The sequence below is a fragment of the Scylla paramamosain genome, chromosome 40 (genome assembly GCF_035594125.1).
Source record: "Scylla paramamosain isolate STU-SP2022 chromosome 40, ASM3559412v1, whole genome shotgun sequence".
In the NCBI taxonomy this organism is placed as follows: Eukaryota; Metazoa; Arthropoda; class Malacostraca; order Decapoda; family Portunidae; genus Scylla; species Scylla paramamosain.
Window position 1 is genome coordinate 6,751,962 of NC_087190.1, and position 16,798 is coordinate 6,768,759.

The 16,798-nt window shown below is 43.0% G+C and overlaps 4 protein-coding genes and 1 long non-coding RNA gene across 5 annotated transcripts in view; 3 read left to right on the plus strand and 2 right to left on the minus strand.

The window, feature by feature from the left end:
- The window catches only part of LOC135092577 (uncharacterized), a 3,048-nt gene extending 1,378 nt beyond the window's left edge, over positions 1–1,670 (minus strand). Inside the window, exon 1 of the mRNA XM_063991192.1 lies at positions 1–1,670. This exon is cut by the window's left edge and continues 1,378 nt beyond it. Within this exon, the coding sequence (XP_063847262.1) occupies positions 1–1,670 (1,670 nt within the window).
- A 4,503-nt stretch (positions 1,671–6,173) lies between these two features.
- Positions 6,174–6,713, plus strand: LOC135092578 (zinc finger BED domain-containing protein 5-like). Its single transcript, XM_063991193.1, has one exon. The coding sequence runs from the start codon at positions 6,174–6,176 to the stop codon at positions 6,711–6,713; it is 540 nt and encodes a 179-aa protein (XP_063847263.1).
- Positions 6,714–6,759: 46 nt separating this feature from the next.
- LOC135092579 (uncharacterized) lies at positions 6,760–7,437 on the plus strand. Its single transcript, XM_063991194.1, has 2 exons — positions 6,760–6,834; positions 6,988–7,437. Exons 1-2 carry the CDS (start codon positions 6,760–6,762, stop codon positions 7,435–7,437), a joined length of 525 nt encoding a protein of 174 aa, XP_063847264.1.
- Positions 7,438–7,440: 3 nt separating this feature from the next.
- LOC135092580 (uncharacterized) lies at positions 7,441–8,488 on the plus strand. The gene is made up of 2 exons (XM_063991195.1): positions 7,441–7,808; positions 7,900–8,488. Exons 1-2 carry the CDS (start codon positions 7,441–7,443, stop codon positions 8,486–8,488), a joined length of 957 nt encoding a protein of 318 aa, XP_063847265.1.
- Positions 8,489–11,152: 2,664 nt separating this feature from the next.
- LOC135092590 (uncharacterized) lies at positions 11,153–15,880 on the minus strand. The gene is made up of 3 exons (XR_010262935.1): positions 15,649–15,880; positions 13,798–14,030; positions 11,153–13,446 (listed from the first exon to the last, which is right to left on the minus strand). It is a non-coding gene; the product is annotated as an uncharacterized LOC135092590 (long non-coding RNA).
- Positions 15,881–16,798: the final 918 nt, after the last annotated feature.

A 16,798-nucleotide genomic window follows, 5' to 3' on the forward strand; every position in this document is an offset into this window, starting at 1 on the left:
ACAAATAATTTTTCTTTTTTACGTCTAGCAGTATCAACCAGCAAGCGTAGCGTAACAATGTGTTCTATACAGCCGCGACCTCTCTGGGCCCCGGCTTGTTCCCTCAGTGGTCTGAACCAGTGACTCAACCTCTCACACAATACCATGTCAAACAATTTTGCCAGTGAATTCAAGATGCTGATTCCACGATAATTATGAGGGTTGTGTCTGTCACCCTTCTTAAAAATAGTGAATACTTTTGCCTTAATCCAAGAACATGGGTAACTACCAAACAAGAAAACGTTGTTAAACAGAGTTACTATAGCTAATACCCACTGAGCTGGCAACAAGCTAAACACACCCGGTGGCAACCCATCTGGTCCACACGACTTATCAGGATGCATTCTCTTTATCTGTTGCTGTACCTCCGCGACAGAGATTTGTTCGTCTAAGACAGGAATTGTCACGTCAGTAGTTACTTCCACATCATCATCATTAACCGTATCCGCGTTTAAGATGGTCTCGAAATAGGCTTTAAACTCATCACTGCTAGGACACGAATTTCCATTGTTTTCACTTGCATACTCGCCCTTCCAATTTATAGCTTTCCAAACTCTACTGTCGTCTCTGTCACTCAGCAACCTTTCCCACCTACCAAGCTGCATGTCTACCTGTTCACTTCTCTGATTCCTACAGACACTCTGTTGCACACACGAATATAGGGCGTTTGTAATACCACTCTCTACCTCTGAAATTTCTACATTTCCATTGAAAAAGTTTAGGTCTTTTTGGGAAATAACATTGCTGAACACTTCTTTATCAATATTCATGAATTTCAGTGGTCTTCTAAACAAGTTCTTTTTTACACTGACACTGTACAGAGCCGCGTGGTCTCCCAATTGGCGTGTTCTGTCGATAAGATTGTCCAGGTCCATACCAGTGCCAGAGACTGTGAGTGTTATGGGGGCGTGGTCTGATGGCAGGTCGACGCGTTGTACTACAGAAAAATCATCTATGTACCTAATCATAGTACACGATGCCATGCATACGTCAACCTCTGAGATCCACGCATCTCGTCTCCGAAATGTCTTATTTCCAAGAAAATGTTTCTGTTCAGTTTTCAAATTGTTCATAACAAGCATAGAATTTTCAACACATATTGCTGAGAGAAGCTGGGCATTGTCATTCTGTACATTTATATCATCAGCAACAAAAGGATATGACAATTCATCGCTATTTGACACATTAAGTGGCGCCAGTAAGTCCTTGACATTTTTGCCAAATCTTGCGTTCATGTCACCAATAATGATATGTCCTTTAGGCATAAATTCTGACAATTTCTCTTTTATGTAAGAAAAGGCACTCAAAGAATAATATTGTGAATCAGAAGGTGGAATATAACAAAACCCAAATAATACACCAGGAATATTACGCATCTGCATCCACACTTGGTCGCCTTTACTCGTGTCGACACCAAACACTGACTCTGACAACCAATTCTTAACTAACACCACTGTGCCTCCACGAGCAGCAGAGCCAACTACATCACTTCTGTACAACTTATAACCACTTAGATTTACTGGAAGCTGGGTTTTCACTTCATTAATAGCTATGATATCATAACCACATAACAACTGGTGCACGTTACCCTTTTCAAGCTTTGTACACACACCATTTACATTCCATGACATAATCTTAATACTACTGATGCACTGTGGTCGATCTAGAAAAACTGAGCATTCCAGATATCAATAACTGTATTATCTTTATATACTTTACGCTCACGCGTATCCAGGCGTATGACACAGCCTACATTTTCTGGTTTTGCCTTTTCTGCGGCTTCTACTTCGCGCAACCTACGCCACTCTTTCCTAACACTTGGATGAACATCCTTTTTTATGTAGATTTGATTGAAGCAATCACCGGAGGTTTTCAATCGACTTGCGTTGCTCAGGATGGTGGCGCGTTGGCTTTTGTCAGCGAGCGTTAACAGGATGGGGCGGGCTCGTGGTGGCGCACCACCACTGGCCTGACCCCCACCCAGCCTACGATGCGCTCCTGCCACGCCAGTTATCCCTACTGCTGTCCAAATCTTGTTCAGCTTGTCCTCGTCGGTAGTTGCGCCGTCCAGAGACTCTTGTTGATCAGGTACGCCCAGAATGACTACATTGCCTTCGCGCTCCTTCCTGTCAAGGTACTCCAGGTACTGCTGCTGCTTAGCAATGATCTCCTCCTGCTTATCGAGTCGTACCTTTAGTTCCTCATAATTCTTCTGTGCCACATTATTCTGGGACGTTATTATGTCCTTGAGGGTGTCCACTGCATTCACTAAGTCATCCATCCTTTTATTAATGCTGACTAGTGCAGTACCGTCTCCACCAGATGCCAGTAGCATGTCTATTAGTTCTTCCTTATTCTTCCTAGCTAGCTGGCCGCGTTGTAACGCCCTTCCGTCACCTGGCTGTTTTTGCTGATTGCTTGCCATCATAACAGTTAACTTGCTCAACAGATTGCAGTACTGCTAATGAGGTGGCAGGACCGTACGCTCGTGCAGGGTTATAAATTAGAGCAGAGAATATTCCGAAGTCACAGCAGAGTTGATGACTACCGGCGTCTTCGTTGCCATGGCAGCTGCTGACGTCACAGCGCTTCTAGTGCGCATGCGCAAACTCAAGGCGCTGGCGAGATGGAGGGGTTAGCCTGAGTGGTCGTGGTCTTACAGGCTAATTTTAACTAAGTCCAAAAACCCTTCACCATCACAAAATCAAACAGCGTATTCTTACTCCTTTCATAGACTTGGGGTAAGCGCAGGGTGCCCCAGAGTTGGTTTCTTGAGGAGATACTGTGCCAAAACCACGGACGTATTCCAGCAGCTGTTTACATGACCGCCATGACACACACACACACACACACATACACACACACACACACTGAGGAAACTAACTGTAACGATGATTCGTCCGAAACTGGAATATGCAGCTGTAGTATGGTCACCAAGTCTCAAGGAATACATCAGGAAACTGGAGAGGATACAAAGAGCAGCAACAAAGATGATCCCAAACTTAAGAGAAAAGACATACAAAATGAGACTAGAAAAACTAAACCTTCCAATTCTGGGACAAAGAAGGGAGAGAAGAGACGTAATCACGATATATAGACTAATGGAAGGACTGGAAAAGCTTGACAGCAACGACATTGTGACGTGGGATACGAGAGACATTAGAGAACACGGAAAGAAGCTGAAAGAAAAAAAAAAAAGAAAGAAATTTTGTAGAAGAGATATAAAAAATAGTAGTTTTCCACTGAGTAGTTGATACATGGAACTGTCTAAATGAGTGTGTGGTGCAAGCAAAAACTATTCTTAATTTCAAGGCCAAGATAGATAATAATAGATACAGAGGCGGGACAGTACAAGCATATCTCCTCTCCTGCGTGACACAGCTAGGTAACAAACTAAGTAATCACACACATACACACACACACACACACACACACACACACACACACACACACACACACACACACACACACAATTGATGTAAATAAAGCATCTGGTCCAGACGAAGTATCAAACTGGATACTGAAAGAATGCAGAGAACAAATGCCTGATAAAAATCACAGTATGGTGGTGACATCATTGTTGCAGGGAAGATTACCAAAAGATTGGAAGAGAGCAAATATTATAACAATATTCAAAGGAGGAAATAAGGAAAACCCACTAAATTATAGACCAGTGTCATTGACAAGTGTTGTAGGGAAACTATGTGAAAGAACAATTAAGGAAAGACAGATAGAACACTTGAAAAGAGACGAAGTTTAAGTTAATTGTCAATTTGGATTTAGAAGGGGAAGATCACGCTCCATGAACTTATTGTCCTTTTATTCAAGGTTAGTCGATATTGTGCAAGAGAGACAGATATGGATGGGTGGATGGTGTCTACTTAGACTTGAAGAAGGCTTTCGACAACACAGCACCACACCAAAGATTGCTATGAAAGATAAGAAATTATGGAAGAATTGGAGAAAGACTACTGGAGTGGATGGAGGATTATCTGGATGATAGAGAGATGAGAACTGTAATACAGACCAAAATTCATCTTGGCTGAAAGTAACTAGTGGTGTCCCACAGGGGTCAGTGTAGGGACTGATAATGTTTGTGATATATGTGAATGACATGAATGAAAAAATAGATAGTTATATGAACTTATTTGCAGATGATGCTAAGCTGATGAGAAGAATAGAAAATGTAAATGACTATGATACTGCAAGATTATTTAAATAAGATAAAAAGATGGAGTAAATCTTGGCAAATGGAATTCAGTTTAAGTAAATGTAAAGTAATGTAGTTTGGGAAGAGTGAAAAACGAATAAAATATCATTATGAGATGGATGGTGTGAAGTTAATGAAATCAAAAGAGGAAGTGAATTTAGGAGTAACAGTTACTAAAAACTTGACTTCGGACAGACACATTGATAAAATTACTGGAGAGATGATGAATTTGTTAAAATGAGTACTAAAAACTTGACTTCGGACAGACACATTGATAAAATTACTGGAGAGATGAATTTGTTAAAATAAGTAAGAATGTCATTCTCATATTTGAATGATGGAATGATAAAAAAAAGTTGCTGATTTTCATGATAAGATTAGAATATGCGGCAGTGGTGTGGTCTCCTCATACAAAGAGAAATATTATAAAATTAGAGAGTACAAAGAGCCATCAGTAAGATGGTTCAGGAGTTGAGTAAGTCAACCTATGAAGAAAGATTAAGGATGATGGAAATTCCTACCCTTGAAAACAGGAGCGAGGAGATTTAATAAGCATCTATAGAATGATAAAATGGTATGGAAAATGTGGACAAAGAATGTTTTATAAATTTAGACACAGAGTACAAGGGGACACAGTAAGAAGTTGAAGAAAGTTAACTGTAGAAGAGACATCAAGAAGTGTGAACAAATGGAATGAACTCAGTGAAGACGTTGTGAATGCTGAAACTGTCCATGCATTTAAGACCAAACTGAATAAGTATAGAGACAGGATACTATGAGATTACTTCCCTCCCGTAAACCACAGCTAGGTAAACACAACTAGGTAAATATATAAACACATAACAAACTGCTGCTAAGAGAAGAGGGAAATACCAGATACAGACAAGGCCACAGCAAAGACTAATAAAAGGAAGATGCTTGAGTGACAAAAAGACATAAAGTTTCCCACAGAGAAATATATAAGTTTGGAACAAGCTCAGTGAGGAGGCAGTATTGGCAACGAGTGTGCACAACTTTGAGGAAAAGCTGGACAAGTGTAGATATGGAGGCAGACCACACAAACGTAGCTCAGGCCTTGTAAATTACAACTAGGTAAACACACACACACATATAAAAAGAAAATCCATAATCACACATAGGATAACAACAACAAAGAAACAATAATACAACAGAAATAATAAAAAAACATCCCCTTTTAATGATATGCAGGGAAACACCACCACCACCACCACCACCAGCACCAGCACATACAGCAGGGGTTCTCAAAGTGGTCAATATCGATCCTCAGGGGTTGATGGGACCATCCAAGGGGTCAATGAATAATCAGGGGGTTGAAAGGGGGTCAATGAATAACAGAGGGGGTCAAAAGGGGGTCAATGAATAACCAGGGGTTTGAAGGGGCTCAATGAATAATCAGTGGGTCAAAATGGGGTCAATGAATAATTAGGGGATCAAAAGGGGGTCAATGAATAACCAAGGGATCGATGAATATTTACTGCTGGGGTCTAAGGGACCGTTGAAACCTCTCATTAGAAATTCTCAAAAATAATTTGCAAAAATCTGAAGAATACCAGACATAATTATTACTATTATTTTTAATTATAATAATTTCTTGAATTCAAACAATAGGTCAAATTGTCAGTGAATCTTCAGAAATTTCAGCAGTGCTGGCAACACTACCTTCAACCAATCCCTCCCCCTCATTGTGTCTCGCAGCTCTACTGTCTGTACTAGGGTCTGTACACAATGCATTCTTGTCTCTGTCCCGTACTGAGCCAGTGAACGTATCCCCCCACCCCACCCCACCCCGCCTATGTCTCTCTCGCTGTCTCGCACACATTAGTTCAGCGCACGCTCAGCTCTCGTAAGTGTGGTCCGCGAACTGATTATTGTGACGCATTGAAAACTGTGCGTAACAAGCACAATGGCTGTCGTTGCTGCTAAGAAGAAATGCCGTCAGTATTCTCAGAAATATTTGAAATATGGATTCATTACTTCATTAACCAATGACACCATGCCATTGTGTCACTTGTGTGAAAAGACTTTCAGTAATGATGCCATGAAGCCTGCAAAGATGAAGCACCACCTTGAAACGGTTCACTGTGATAAGAAAAACAAAGACAAACAAAGTCGATCAAATATCAAGACTTTTTTCAAAGCACCCGTCAGTGGTGATACTGAAGGAGGTTTAAGAGCTTCATATAACATCTCCCTCATGAAAGCAAAGAAAGGAAAGGCACACACTATTGGTGAGGGTATCATAATCCCAGCTATTAAAGAAGTTATAGAAAGTGTTATGAAGAAAAATTCTCACTCTGTTCTTAAAGATTTGCCATTAAGTAACAGTACAGTGCAAAGAAGAATTGATGAAGTGAGTGACTGTGAATGGCTGGGAATGGATGGGAGAGGAGTGGCTGTGAATGGCTGGAAAAGGAGTGGCTGTGAATGGCTGGGAAAGGAGTAGCTGGGAATAGCTGGGAGAGGAGTGGCTTGGAAAGGGGTGGCTAGGAATGGCTGGGCGAGGAGTGGCTGGCAATGGCTGGGAGAGGCTGGGATGGGAGTGGCTAGGAATGGTTGGGGGAAAAGTGACTGTGAATGGCAGGGAAAGGAGTGGCTGGGAATGGCTGGAAGAGGAGAGGCTAAAAATGGCTGCGAGAAGAGTGACTGGAAGTGGCTGGGAGAGGAGCCATTCCTCTCCAAGCCATTCCTATAACCACTCCTCTCCCACCCATTCCTAGCCACTCCTCTCCCAGTCATTCCCAGCCATTCCATTCCCAACCAATCCTCCCCCAGCCATTCCCAGACACAGCCCTCCCAGCCATTACCAGCCATTCCTCTCTCAACCATTACCAGTTACTCCTCTCCCAGTCAATACCAGACATTCCCCTAACAGCCATTCCCAGCCACTCCTCTCCCAGTCTCTCCCAGCTACTTCTCCCTCAGCCATTCCCAGCAACTCCTTCCCTAGTCATTCCCAGCCACTCCATTCCCAGCCACTTCTCTCCCAGCCATTCCTTTCCCAGCCACTTCTCTCCCAGCCACTCCTCCGCCAGCCATTCCCAGACACTGTCCTCCCAGCCGTTACCAGCCATTCCTCTCCCAACCATTACCAGATACTCCTCTCGCAGCCAATTCCAGACACTCCCCTAACAGCCATTCCCAGTAACTCCTCTTCCAGCCATTCCTAACCAATGACCTCACAGTCTCTCCCATCCCCATCTCCCCCAGCCATTTCCACCCACTGCCCTCCCTGCCTCTCAAAGCCACTCCTACCCCGGACACACAAAGGTGATCCTCCCCATCAATTTTCAACCACACCCCTCCCAGCCTCTCCCAGCCATACAAAGCCATTCACAGCCACTTCTCTCCCAGCCTCTTCTCCCCCAACCATTACCATGCTCTCCCAGCCATTCCCAGCCTCTCCTAGCCACTCCCAGCTTCTCTCACAGCTATTCCCAGCCATTCCCCTCTCAGCCATTCCCAGCCACTCCAGATTCAGCTATTCCCAGTCACTCCTCTCCCAGACATTCCCAGCCACACCTCTTTCAGCTATTCCCAGGTACTAATCTCCCAGCCATTTTCAGCCACTCCTTTCCCAGCCCATTCCCCGCCACTCCTTTCCCAGTCATTCCAAGCCACTCTTCTCCCAGCTATTTCCAGCCATTCACAGCCACTCCTCTCCCGGTCTATCCCAGCTACTTCTCCCCCAGCCATTCTCAGCCAGTCCCCTCCCAGCCTCTCCTCCCCCAGCCATCCCCAGCCGCTCCATTCCCAGCCACTCCTCTTACAGCCATTCCCAGCCTCTCCCAGTCGCTCCTCTCCCATCCATTCCTTGTTATTCCTCTTCCAGCCAATGCCAGCCATTCCTCTCACAGCCATTCCCAGCCACTCCTCTCCCAGCCATTGCTAGCCACTCCTTTCCCAGACACTTCTACTCCAGCCATTCCCAGCCACTCCCTTCCTTGCCCCTCCCACCAATTCTTCCCCCAACCATTCCCAGCCTCTCTTAGCCACTCCTCTCCCAACCATTCGCAGCCACTCCTTTCCCAGCCATTCATAGCCAATCCCAGCCACTACTCTCCCAGCCATTCCCAGTTACTTATCTCCCCGGCAGTCCTCTCCCATGCAGTCATTCCCAGCAACACATCTCCCAGCCTCTTCGAGCCAATCCCAGCCATTCCCAGCCACTCCTCTCCCAGCCATTCCTCTCCCAGCTATTGCCAGCCATCCCTCTACTAGCCATTCCTCTTTCAGCTATTCGCTGTTACACCTGTCTCAGCTATTCCCAGCATTCCTAGCTGCTCCTCCTCCAGCCATTCCCAGACTCTGCTCCCTCAGCCATTCCCAGCCACTCCTCTCCCAGTCGTTCCCAGCCATTCACAGCCACTCGTCTCAAATCCATTTCCGGCCACTTCTCTCAGAGCCATTCACAGCCATTCCTCTCCCAGTCATTTCCACCCACTCCTCCCACAGCTAGACCCCTCCTAGCCTCTCCAAGCCAATGCCAACCAATACTCTCCCAGCCATTTCCAGCCATTTCTCTTCCAGCCATTCCCAGCCATTCTCAGCCACTCCCCTTCCAGCTAATCCTCTCCTAGCCATTCTCAGCAATTCCCAGTTACTCCCCTCCCAGCCATTCCCAGCAACTCCTCTCCCAGCCATTCCCAGCCGCTTCTCTCCCAGCCACTCCTTTCTCAGCTATTCCCAGCCACTCCTCTCCCAGCCATTACTAGCTAACCCTCTCCTAGCCACTCCTCTTCCAGTCATTCCCAGCCACTCCTCTCTCAGCTATTCCCAGCCACTTCTCTCCCAGCTATTCACAGACACTTCTATCCCAGCCATTCTTAGCCACTCGCAGCTACTCCTCTCCCTGTCATTCCCAGCCACCCTTCTCTTAGCCACTCCTCTCCCAGCCAATCCCTGCCACTCCTCTCCCAGTTTCTCCCAGGCACTCCAGCTTCTCCCAGCCGAACCCAACCATTCCTCTCTCAATCTCTTCCAGTCATTCCAAGCTACACCCCTCCCAGCCACTCCTCTCGCGGCCATTTTCAGCCGCTCCTATCCCAGCCATTCCCAGCTACTCCTCTCCTAGACACTTCTCTCCCAGCTATTCCCAGCCACTCTTCTCACAGCCACTTCTCTCCTAGCTACTCCTCTCCCACCCATTCCCAGCCAATCCCAGCCACTTCTCTCCCAGCAGTTCCCAGTCACTCCTCTCCCAGCCATTCCCAGCCACTCCTCTCTTAACCATTCTCAGCCATTCATAACCACTCCTCTCCCAGTCTCTCCCAGCCACCTCTCCCCCAGCCATTCCTAGCCCATCTTCTCCCAGCCATTCCCAATTACTCCTCTCCCAGCTGTTCCCAGCCTCTCCTCTCCTAGTCAATCCCAGACAGTCCTCTGCATTCCAATCCCAGCCTCTCCTCTCCCATCGAATCCCAGCCACTCCCATCCTATTCTATGGTAACCTTTCCTACTCTTAACCTACTTGAGTGAGTCCGTTTGGTGATCTTTGTAGTTTACAGGGTGGGACAACGGGTGGGGATGGCAGTTCATCCCTGGGCAGCTCCTTCACCATACTGTGTGTTTTGTACCCACGCTTCCCTCACGCAATCTTAAAGTTCATCACGAGCACCCAACACATTTGTTGGTAAACTTGGTCTACTTCCGCATCTTCTGGTTACGTTAATTCATATTGAACATTTATCATAATATAATATATATTATTTTTTTATGGCGTCCAATAATATTTATTAATATTATATTAAGTTTATTCTTAGCAGATAATTTTATTTATTTATTTTAAATTTTTTTTTTAAGTTCTTAAGAGGGATTTGAACGCTTGCGTCCAACACTCAAGGTCCTCCAGACCGTCACTCTGTCCACTGGGCCATGGGAACCTCAACACACCTCAGGGTAAAGAAGATATATTTGAACACAGTATTTCCCTCCCTGTGTTCATGCCGCACCAAAAGTTCAATAAGAATAACTACTGTCGATTTTAATGTAAACATTTACATTCACAACGATAATAAGATAAAATTAAGTATTGTGGACTGTTGTGGGAGTAGCAATCATGGCGTGCAAACAGCAGTAGATGAGATTAAAGAGCTTGTGTGTGGAGCCGCCTGTGGGAACCCTCCCCTGTGTTGCGTGGTGACTGGCACACGTGCTTCACCACTACCACCACCACCACAACACACCACTACACCCTTAAAGCACTCGCTTGTTATTCACGCAGGATTTACCTACCAGCAGAAAGAAAGCTTCCGGCGGGGAGGGAGGGCGGCGGGGGAGGCGTTAAAGAGGAGGGGGTAGGGGGACCAGGGGAGGCCGAGGACGTGTGTGTGCTTTCATTTTTTTTTTTTTTTCACACGTCAAACAAATATCGTTGTAAGTCACCGCCCAGCAAACCACCCCTTACAAATTCACCATCCTAGCGACAGTCTATGTGTGTGTGTGTGTGTGTGTGTGTGTGTGTGTGTGTGTGTGTGTAGGACAGCTGTCATTGATAATATAAATCATTATAAATACAGCAGCACTCTGTGACAACCTCACTCATCCCTGCCGTTCTCCTCTTTCTCCTTCCTTTTGTCGCTTTTCATTCTATCTCTCCCTCCTGTACATATCTGAAGAGAGAGAGAGAGAGAGAGAGAGAGAGAGAGAGAGAGAGAGAAATTTCGTTCAGTTTGTGTCCATTCTAAGTATTATTGTTATTCTTATTAATATCATAACTACTAAAATAATAGATGTAAGAAGAATAATAATCATTATCGTAAAGTGCATTATTCTTTTTTATACCTGCAGTACAATCAAGATCCAGCGAGTCTGGTTGGATCTTGCCTACAATATAATTCATCAAACACACACACGCCCTCGGCCGCCTCTGGCCCCCCTACTCCCTTCTCTTTAACTCTTTCCCCGCCACATCTTCCTCCCGGTCAGAAGCTTTCACCCTGCCGATAATTAAATCTCATGTGTAGAACAAGTAAGTGGTGGAAGGGCATTCAGCTGCCAAGAGACTGTCACCAACTTTTTTTAGGTGACTGTACGAGCTGGCAAGACTCGCTCCTGCGGCGCATTCAGCAGTCATTAGTTCCACCTTGACATAGTGGTGGTGTACCTCGCCCGTATCAGCACCTGGCTCTGTGTGCAGCGCGGGGAAAGGTTGAAGACCGCTGGGATAAAACAAGACGCAAGGTAAACTTCATTAAGATATGATAACCAGGATCATAAGTTTTTTCTTTTATTTTCTTTCACATTTCAAACTATAAAAGTCTCATTCACGAAAAACTGCTCTTCACAAAGGACTGTATTCTGAAACACTTCCGCTCCGCACCTCCACTACTTTCAAAAGACTCGAGGCAGATGAAGGCACACTGGTTTTTGAGTGTTTATACAGTGCTAGTGACAGATTAACAAGTTACACGGGTTTTTAAAGATGTAGTTATGGTTCTAGTGATACATTAACAAGATTTCTACATTATTATTTAGAGAACCCGGCTAATTATTTATGTGGCTTTTAAAAATAGTTGTGTTGAGAGAGCTGAATGCGGGCCAGACACGCACAGCTTAACTACAGCGAGTCAGGAAGGAAAACAAGCTTAAAACCACGAAACAGCTGGGGAAACAAGCACCACGTCCCAAATGTCTTAAAGTAAAGACAGACACATCAGGATTCACGAAAGGAAACTGCATTTCACACAGCCACGGACAGGCAAAGTTAACAAAACTGAGATAGGAAGTAAAACAAGCTTAAAATCATAAAACAGCTGAGGACACAAGCACCACGCCCCAAATACCTCATGGTAAAGGCAACATTCTCCATTGATAGGCAGAAAAACCGCTCTTCACGCAGACACGCACCTCTAAATTTAAACAAACTTAACTCAGGAAAGAAAACAAGCTTGAAAAAAAAATGACAGTGAGGAACATAAGCACCACACCTTAAATACTTCAAAATAAATTGAACATTCTCAACTGAGAGACAGAAAAAGAAAAAAAAGAAAAAATAAATGAAAAAAAAAAAAAAAACCCTGCTCTTTACAGACACGTACAGGTAAACTTAACTAAGGCGAGTCAGAAAGTAAAACAAGCTTAAAGAATCATATAACAGAGCCGGGGACAGAAGCACCTCACCCAAAATGCTTCAAGACAAAGGCAACATTCTCCCTTGATATACAAACAGCCTCGTCCCAACGATTCATCTAAGGATCTGTTTGTGACGCTGAATTCTCCATAGCTTTAAGTACCCCCTCCAGGACCCGCATGAGACTGGAAAAACTATCCCTCTCCATCTCTGGAACATCTTGGAGAGACGGAACAACCATATAAACAGCCTGGAGTAAGTGGTAGCAAGTCCACACCACCACAGGCACCGCGTTGAGTTGTCTTTTTTAAGTCTCCCTTCGTCTAGACCTCATTTTTTTTCTTTTCTCTAAACTGCGTGTGTTTGAAGGAGAGACTATCCTGTGTGTTCCTGAGGCTGGCGTTGATGTTAGTGGTCATTCTTCTCAATACTGAGACCACTTCCAGCTCAGATTTGGGTCGGTGAAGGACTTGGAAGGTTATATTATGGATTTTTGCTATGAATTCCGTGGTTTTTGTTAATGGGAGGGTGGTGTGCGTGCGTGAAAGAGGTGGGTAACTTAGATTTCTTTTTATTTTGGGTTTATCTTCATCGTTTTCTGTCCTTTCACTTCCTTCATTTCCCTTCTTTTCTACTCCATTGTCACTATTCTCCTATTTATCAGTTCTTCCTTTATTCCCCTTCCTATCTCCCACTTCCACATCACTCTTGCCTTTCACCTCTTCCGCTCTCTCACACAGTCTATCCATCTCTTCCACCAACACCTCCACCTGTTTCTCCTACTCCACATAATCCATCTCGCTTCTCTCCACTCTCTTCCACTCCTTCCACCCGCCCAGGAGGGAGGTGGAAGAGAGGAGGGCCTCATGGAGGAGAGAAGTAGGGTGGTAGTGACTCCTGTATCCACTTATCCACCTTCTAAGAACCTGTAATGCATTTTCTGTCTCCTGCGATAGGCGAGTGGATGAGAGGAGAGGTGGATGAGGAAGAATAGGATGTTTTATACTTTCCATACCCTTATTGGAACTCTCAAACGCTATCTTCTTTTTGTGTTTATCGTCCTTTATTTCTGCCTCTTCTGTTTCATCAGCATCGTCTTTTCTTGTTCCTATTTGGGATTGACGTATGATTATGACGATGATAATAATAATAGTAATAATAATAGTAGTAGTAGTAAAAATAATAATAATAATAATAATAATAATAAATATCATTATTATTATTATTGCTATTAGTATTATTATTAATATTATTATTATTACTATTTCATCATTATTTGCCGTCTTGCTATATGGATACATAAATTACTTTTTTTTCATCTCTCCTGTTAATTTTTTATCTCACAACCTCCTCCTCCCCCTCCTCCTCTTCTTCTTCTTACTACTACTATTACTACTACTACTACTAGTGTTATACCAATGCCACCACAATACCGGAAAAGCCACAGCTTGAAACATACCTTCAGTCATTCCACTTTCTTCTCTTCTTTCTTCAATTTGCACCTCTCCTCCTCCTCCTGCGCCTCCTGCTCTTCCTCCAGTCACAGGAGCAGCAAGGGCATGGTCGAGGGTAGTGTAGAGAGCCGTGTGTTGGGCAGTGATCACCTGCGAAGGCACCTTATTGGCTCACGCAAAGAGGCACCGCAGGGAACACTCCAGCTGGAGGAGGAGCAGTGCCAGCCCCACCCAGTGCCTGCAGGAGGGGGTGAAGGTGGTGCTGATCAGAAAGGGATCAAGGAGTAACTGCAGAATGAGGTGGTGTAGGTGGTGGTGGTGGTGTATAAAGGAAGAGATGAAGGGTAACTGCAGGAGGTAGTGACTGGAAAGGGATGGTGTGTTCTGGTGACATCAAGAAACACAGCTGCCCACACTGAACTACAGACATCTGGAATGACTTAAGTGAAGATGTGGTTATGATGTTGTGCTAATTTGCTGCCAGATGACAATACTCTAAGTGCAAAATAGTGAAATGAAAGCATCAAAACATACTCCAGAACTAGGTGAAGACAACAGGCAAACACAACCAGGCAAACACTAAGTGCAAAATAGTGAAATGAAAGCATCAAAACATACTCCAGAACTAGGTGAAGACAACAGGCAAACACAACCAGGCAAACACAAAACAGGCAAACACAAAACAGGCAAACACAACCAGGCAGACACAGCAAGGCAAACACAGCAAGACAAACACAGCAAGGCAAACACAGCAAGGCAAACACAGCAAGGCAAACACAGCAAGGCAAGCACAACCAGGCAAGCACAACTAGGGTCATTCTACCATTACGGTCGTTTCACTCGGAAGGTAACTTACGGGTGTACTCTTACCTATATCTTTAGTAGTAGTTAACGTGATGTGATTTTTACCAAGATAGTACTAATGGCTAAAGAGGATAATGAGACTATCCAGAACATTCTGTATTCATTGGTGTTCTTGCTATTAATTGTTAAAGAGGACGTTGCAGTCGTGCAAAACTTTGTGAGATTATAAGAAAAAATCAAAATATTTTAAATGGAGGTTGTAGATGAAGGTTCAAGCTTTGAAAATAAGTATAGATTTTGTCAAATACCATTTCAGTTTTTCCCACAAAAAATAATAAATGCCGTTATGGTCGTTTCAATAATTTCGTTACCGTCATTTCACTGCGATTCCCTTAAGAAATCAAACAAAAATAATGACAATAATTAAGTACCAGAACATAAATGGCTTTTTGGATCACCCTAATATACATACATACATATACATATAATATATATTGTAACACCCACTCAGCGGCGTTAGACAAGGGTATTTCTTCTTGGTATATTATTACGCCAGGTTATTGACACTCGTTGATTCTTGTGTGTGTTTACTTGTCCCATATGGTGAACGTAAGAGTGAATGTGAGGGTGAACGTGAGGGTGAACGGTCCAACTGGAGAAGGACCCTTAATTAATCTCTATGCAATACAAAATTAACATCACAAAGTCCACATGAAGGCATTAGAGCAACACAACGAAATCACTATGCACACGTGTCAAAAAAAAGAAAAATAAATTAACAAATACATGATAAATAAACTACTAGCTAACAAGCTATGGTGACTATCCTTACGGTGTAAAGACACTTCTGGGTCACATAAATCTCACATGAATGTTTGATTACCTAACTATGACAATTTACGTTAAAATATCACAAAAAAACACAACATATATGTAACAGTTCTGAGTGTAACGTAAAGTAAATACAACAGGAGAGAATAACAAGCAACAAAGTACTACACTTTCCTGATATATTCCTAAACCTATCACAAATATAATAGAGGAACACTCACCAATCTCTGGCGCTCACAGGAAATAAATCCACAGGTTTAAATCCAACAAGGTGTGTGCGGCTGCTATACCACAGATAGACTGCCGGCTTGACCTCCCTCCCTGAGCTACCTTCCCTCGGTTTACCGCTCGAGGGATTCATACACAAATGAAACACTCATTAACACTCATTATTCCTAGGTAGTTATCATATGAAACGAGCAAATACTATGAAACAAACAAATATGAAACGAGCAATATACAGAAATAATTTGTATAGTGACCACCATCAAACACCATGTGTTACATAATATATATATATATATATATATATATATATATATATATATATATATATATATATATATATATATATATATATATATATATATATATATATATATATATATATATATATATATATATATATATATATATATATATATATATATATATATATATATATATATATATATATATATATATATATATATATATATATATATATTTATATATAAAGCAAAAATAATGGCAATAAAAGTACCAGGACATAAATGGCTTTTTGGATCACTATATATATATATATATATATATATATATATATATATATATATATATATATATATATATATATATATATATATATATATATATATATATAACTACCAATTGTTTATTGATTAGGGAAACAACAGAACGCCTGACTTCTGATCTTTCTAAAATTTCTGAATGGGTCAGAGCAAACCTGATATTGTTCAATGCCTCAAAAATTTAATTCCTCCATCTATCAACTTGACACAACCTTCCAGACAACTATCTTCTCTTCATCAACGACACTCAACTGTCGCCCTCTTGTACACTGAACATCCTCGGTCTGTCCTTTACTTGTAATCTGAACTGGAAACTTTACATCTCATCTCTAGCAAAAACAGCTTCTATGAAGTTATGCATTCTGATACGTCTCCGTCCGTTTTACTCACCCCCCCAGCTGCTAACTCTGTACAAGGGCCTTATCCGTCCATGTATGGAGTATGCTTCACATATCTGGGAGGGTTTCACTCATACCACTCTTCTAGACAGGGTAAAATCAAAAGCTTTTCATCTCATCAACACCTCTCCTCTTACTGTCTGTCTTCAGCCTCTCTCTCATTGCTGTAATGTTGCATCTTTAGC

What these genes read in the sequence shown, in the direction of transcription:
- LOC135092578 (XM_063991193.1), top strand. Translation starts at nt 6,174, where the DNA reads ATGGCTGTCGTTGCTGCTAAGAAGAAATGCCGTCAGTATTCTCAGAAA.
- LOC135092579 (XM_063991194.1), top strand. Translation starts at nt 6,760, where the DNA reads ATGGCTGGGCGAGGAGTGGCTGGCAATGGCTGGGAGAGGCTGGGATGG. An exon ending in TAGGAATGGTTGGGGGAAAA is followed by an intron (nt 6,835 to 6,987) that starts GTGACTGTGAAT and finishes ACCCATTCCTAG; the next exon opens with CCACTCCTCTCCCAGTCATT.
- LOC135092580 (XM_063991195.1), top strand. Translation starts at nt 7,441, where the DNA reads ATGACCTCACAGTCTCTCCCATCCCCATCTCCCCCAGCCATTTCCACC. An exon ending in CCTCTTTCAGCTATTCCCAG is followed by an intron (nt 7,809 to 7,899) that starts GTACTAATCTCC and finishes CTCTTCTCCCAG; the next exon opens with CTATTTCCAGCCATTCACAG.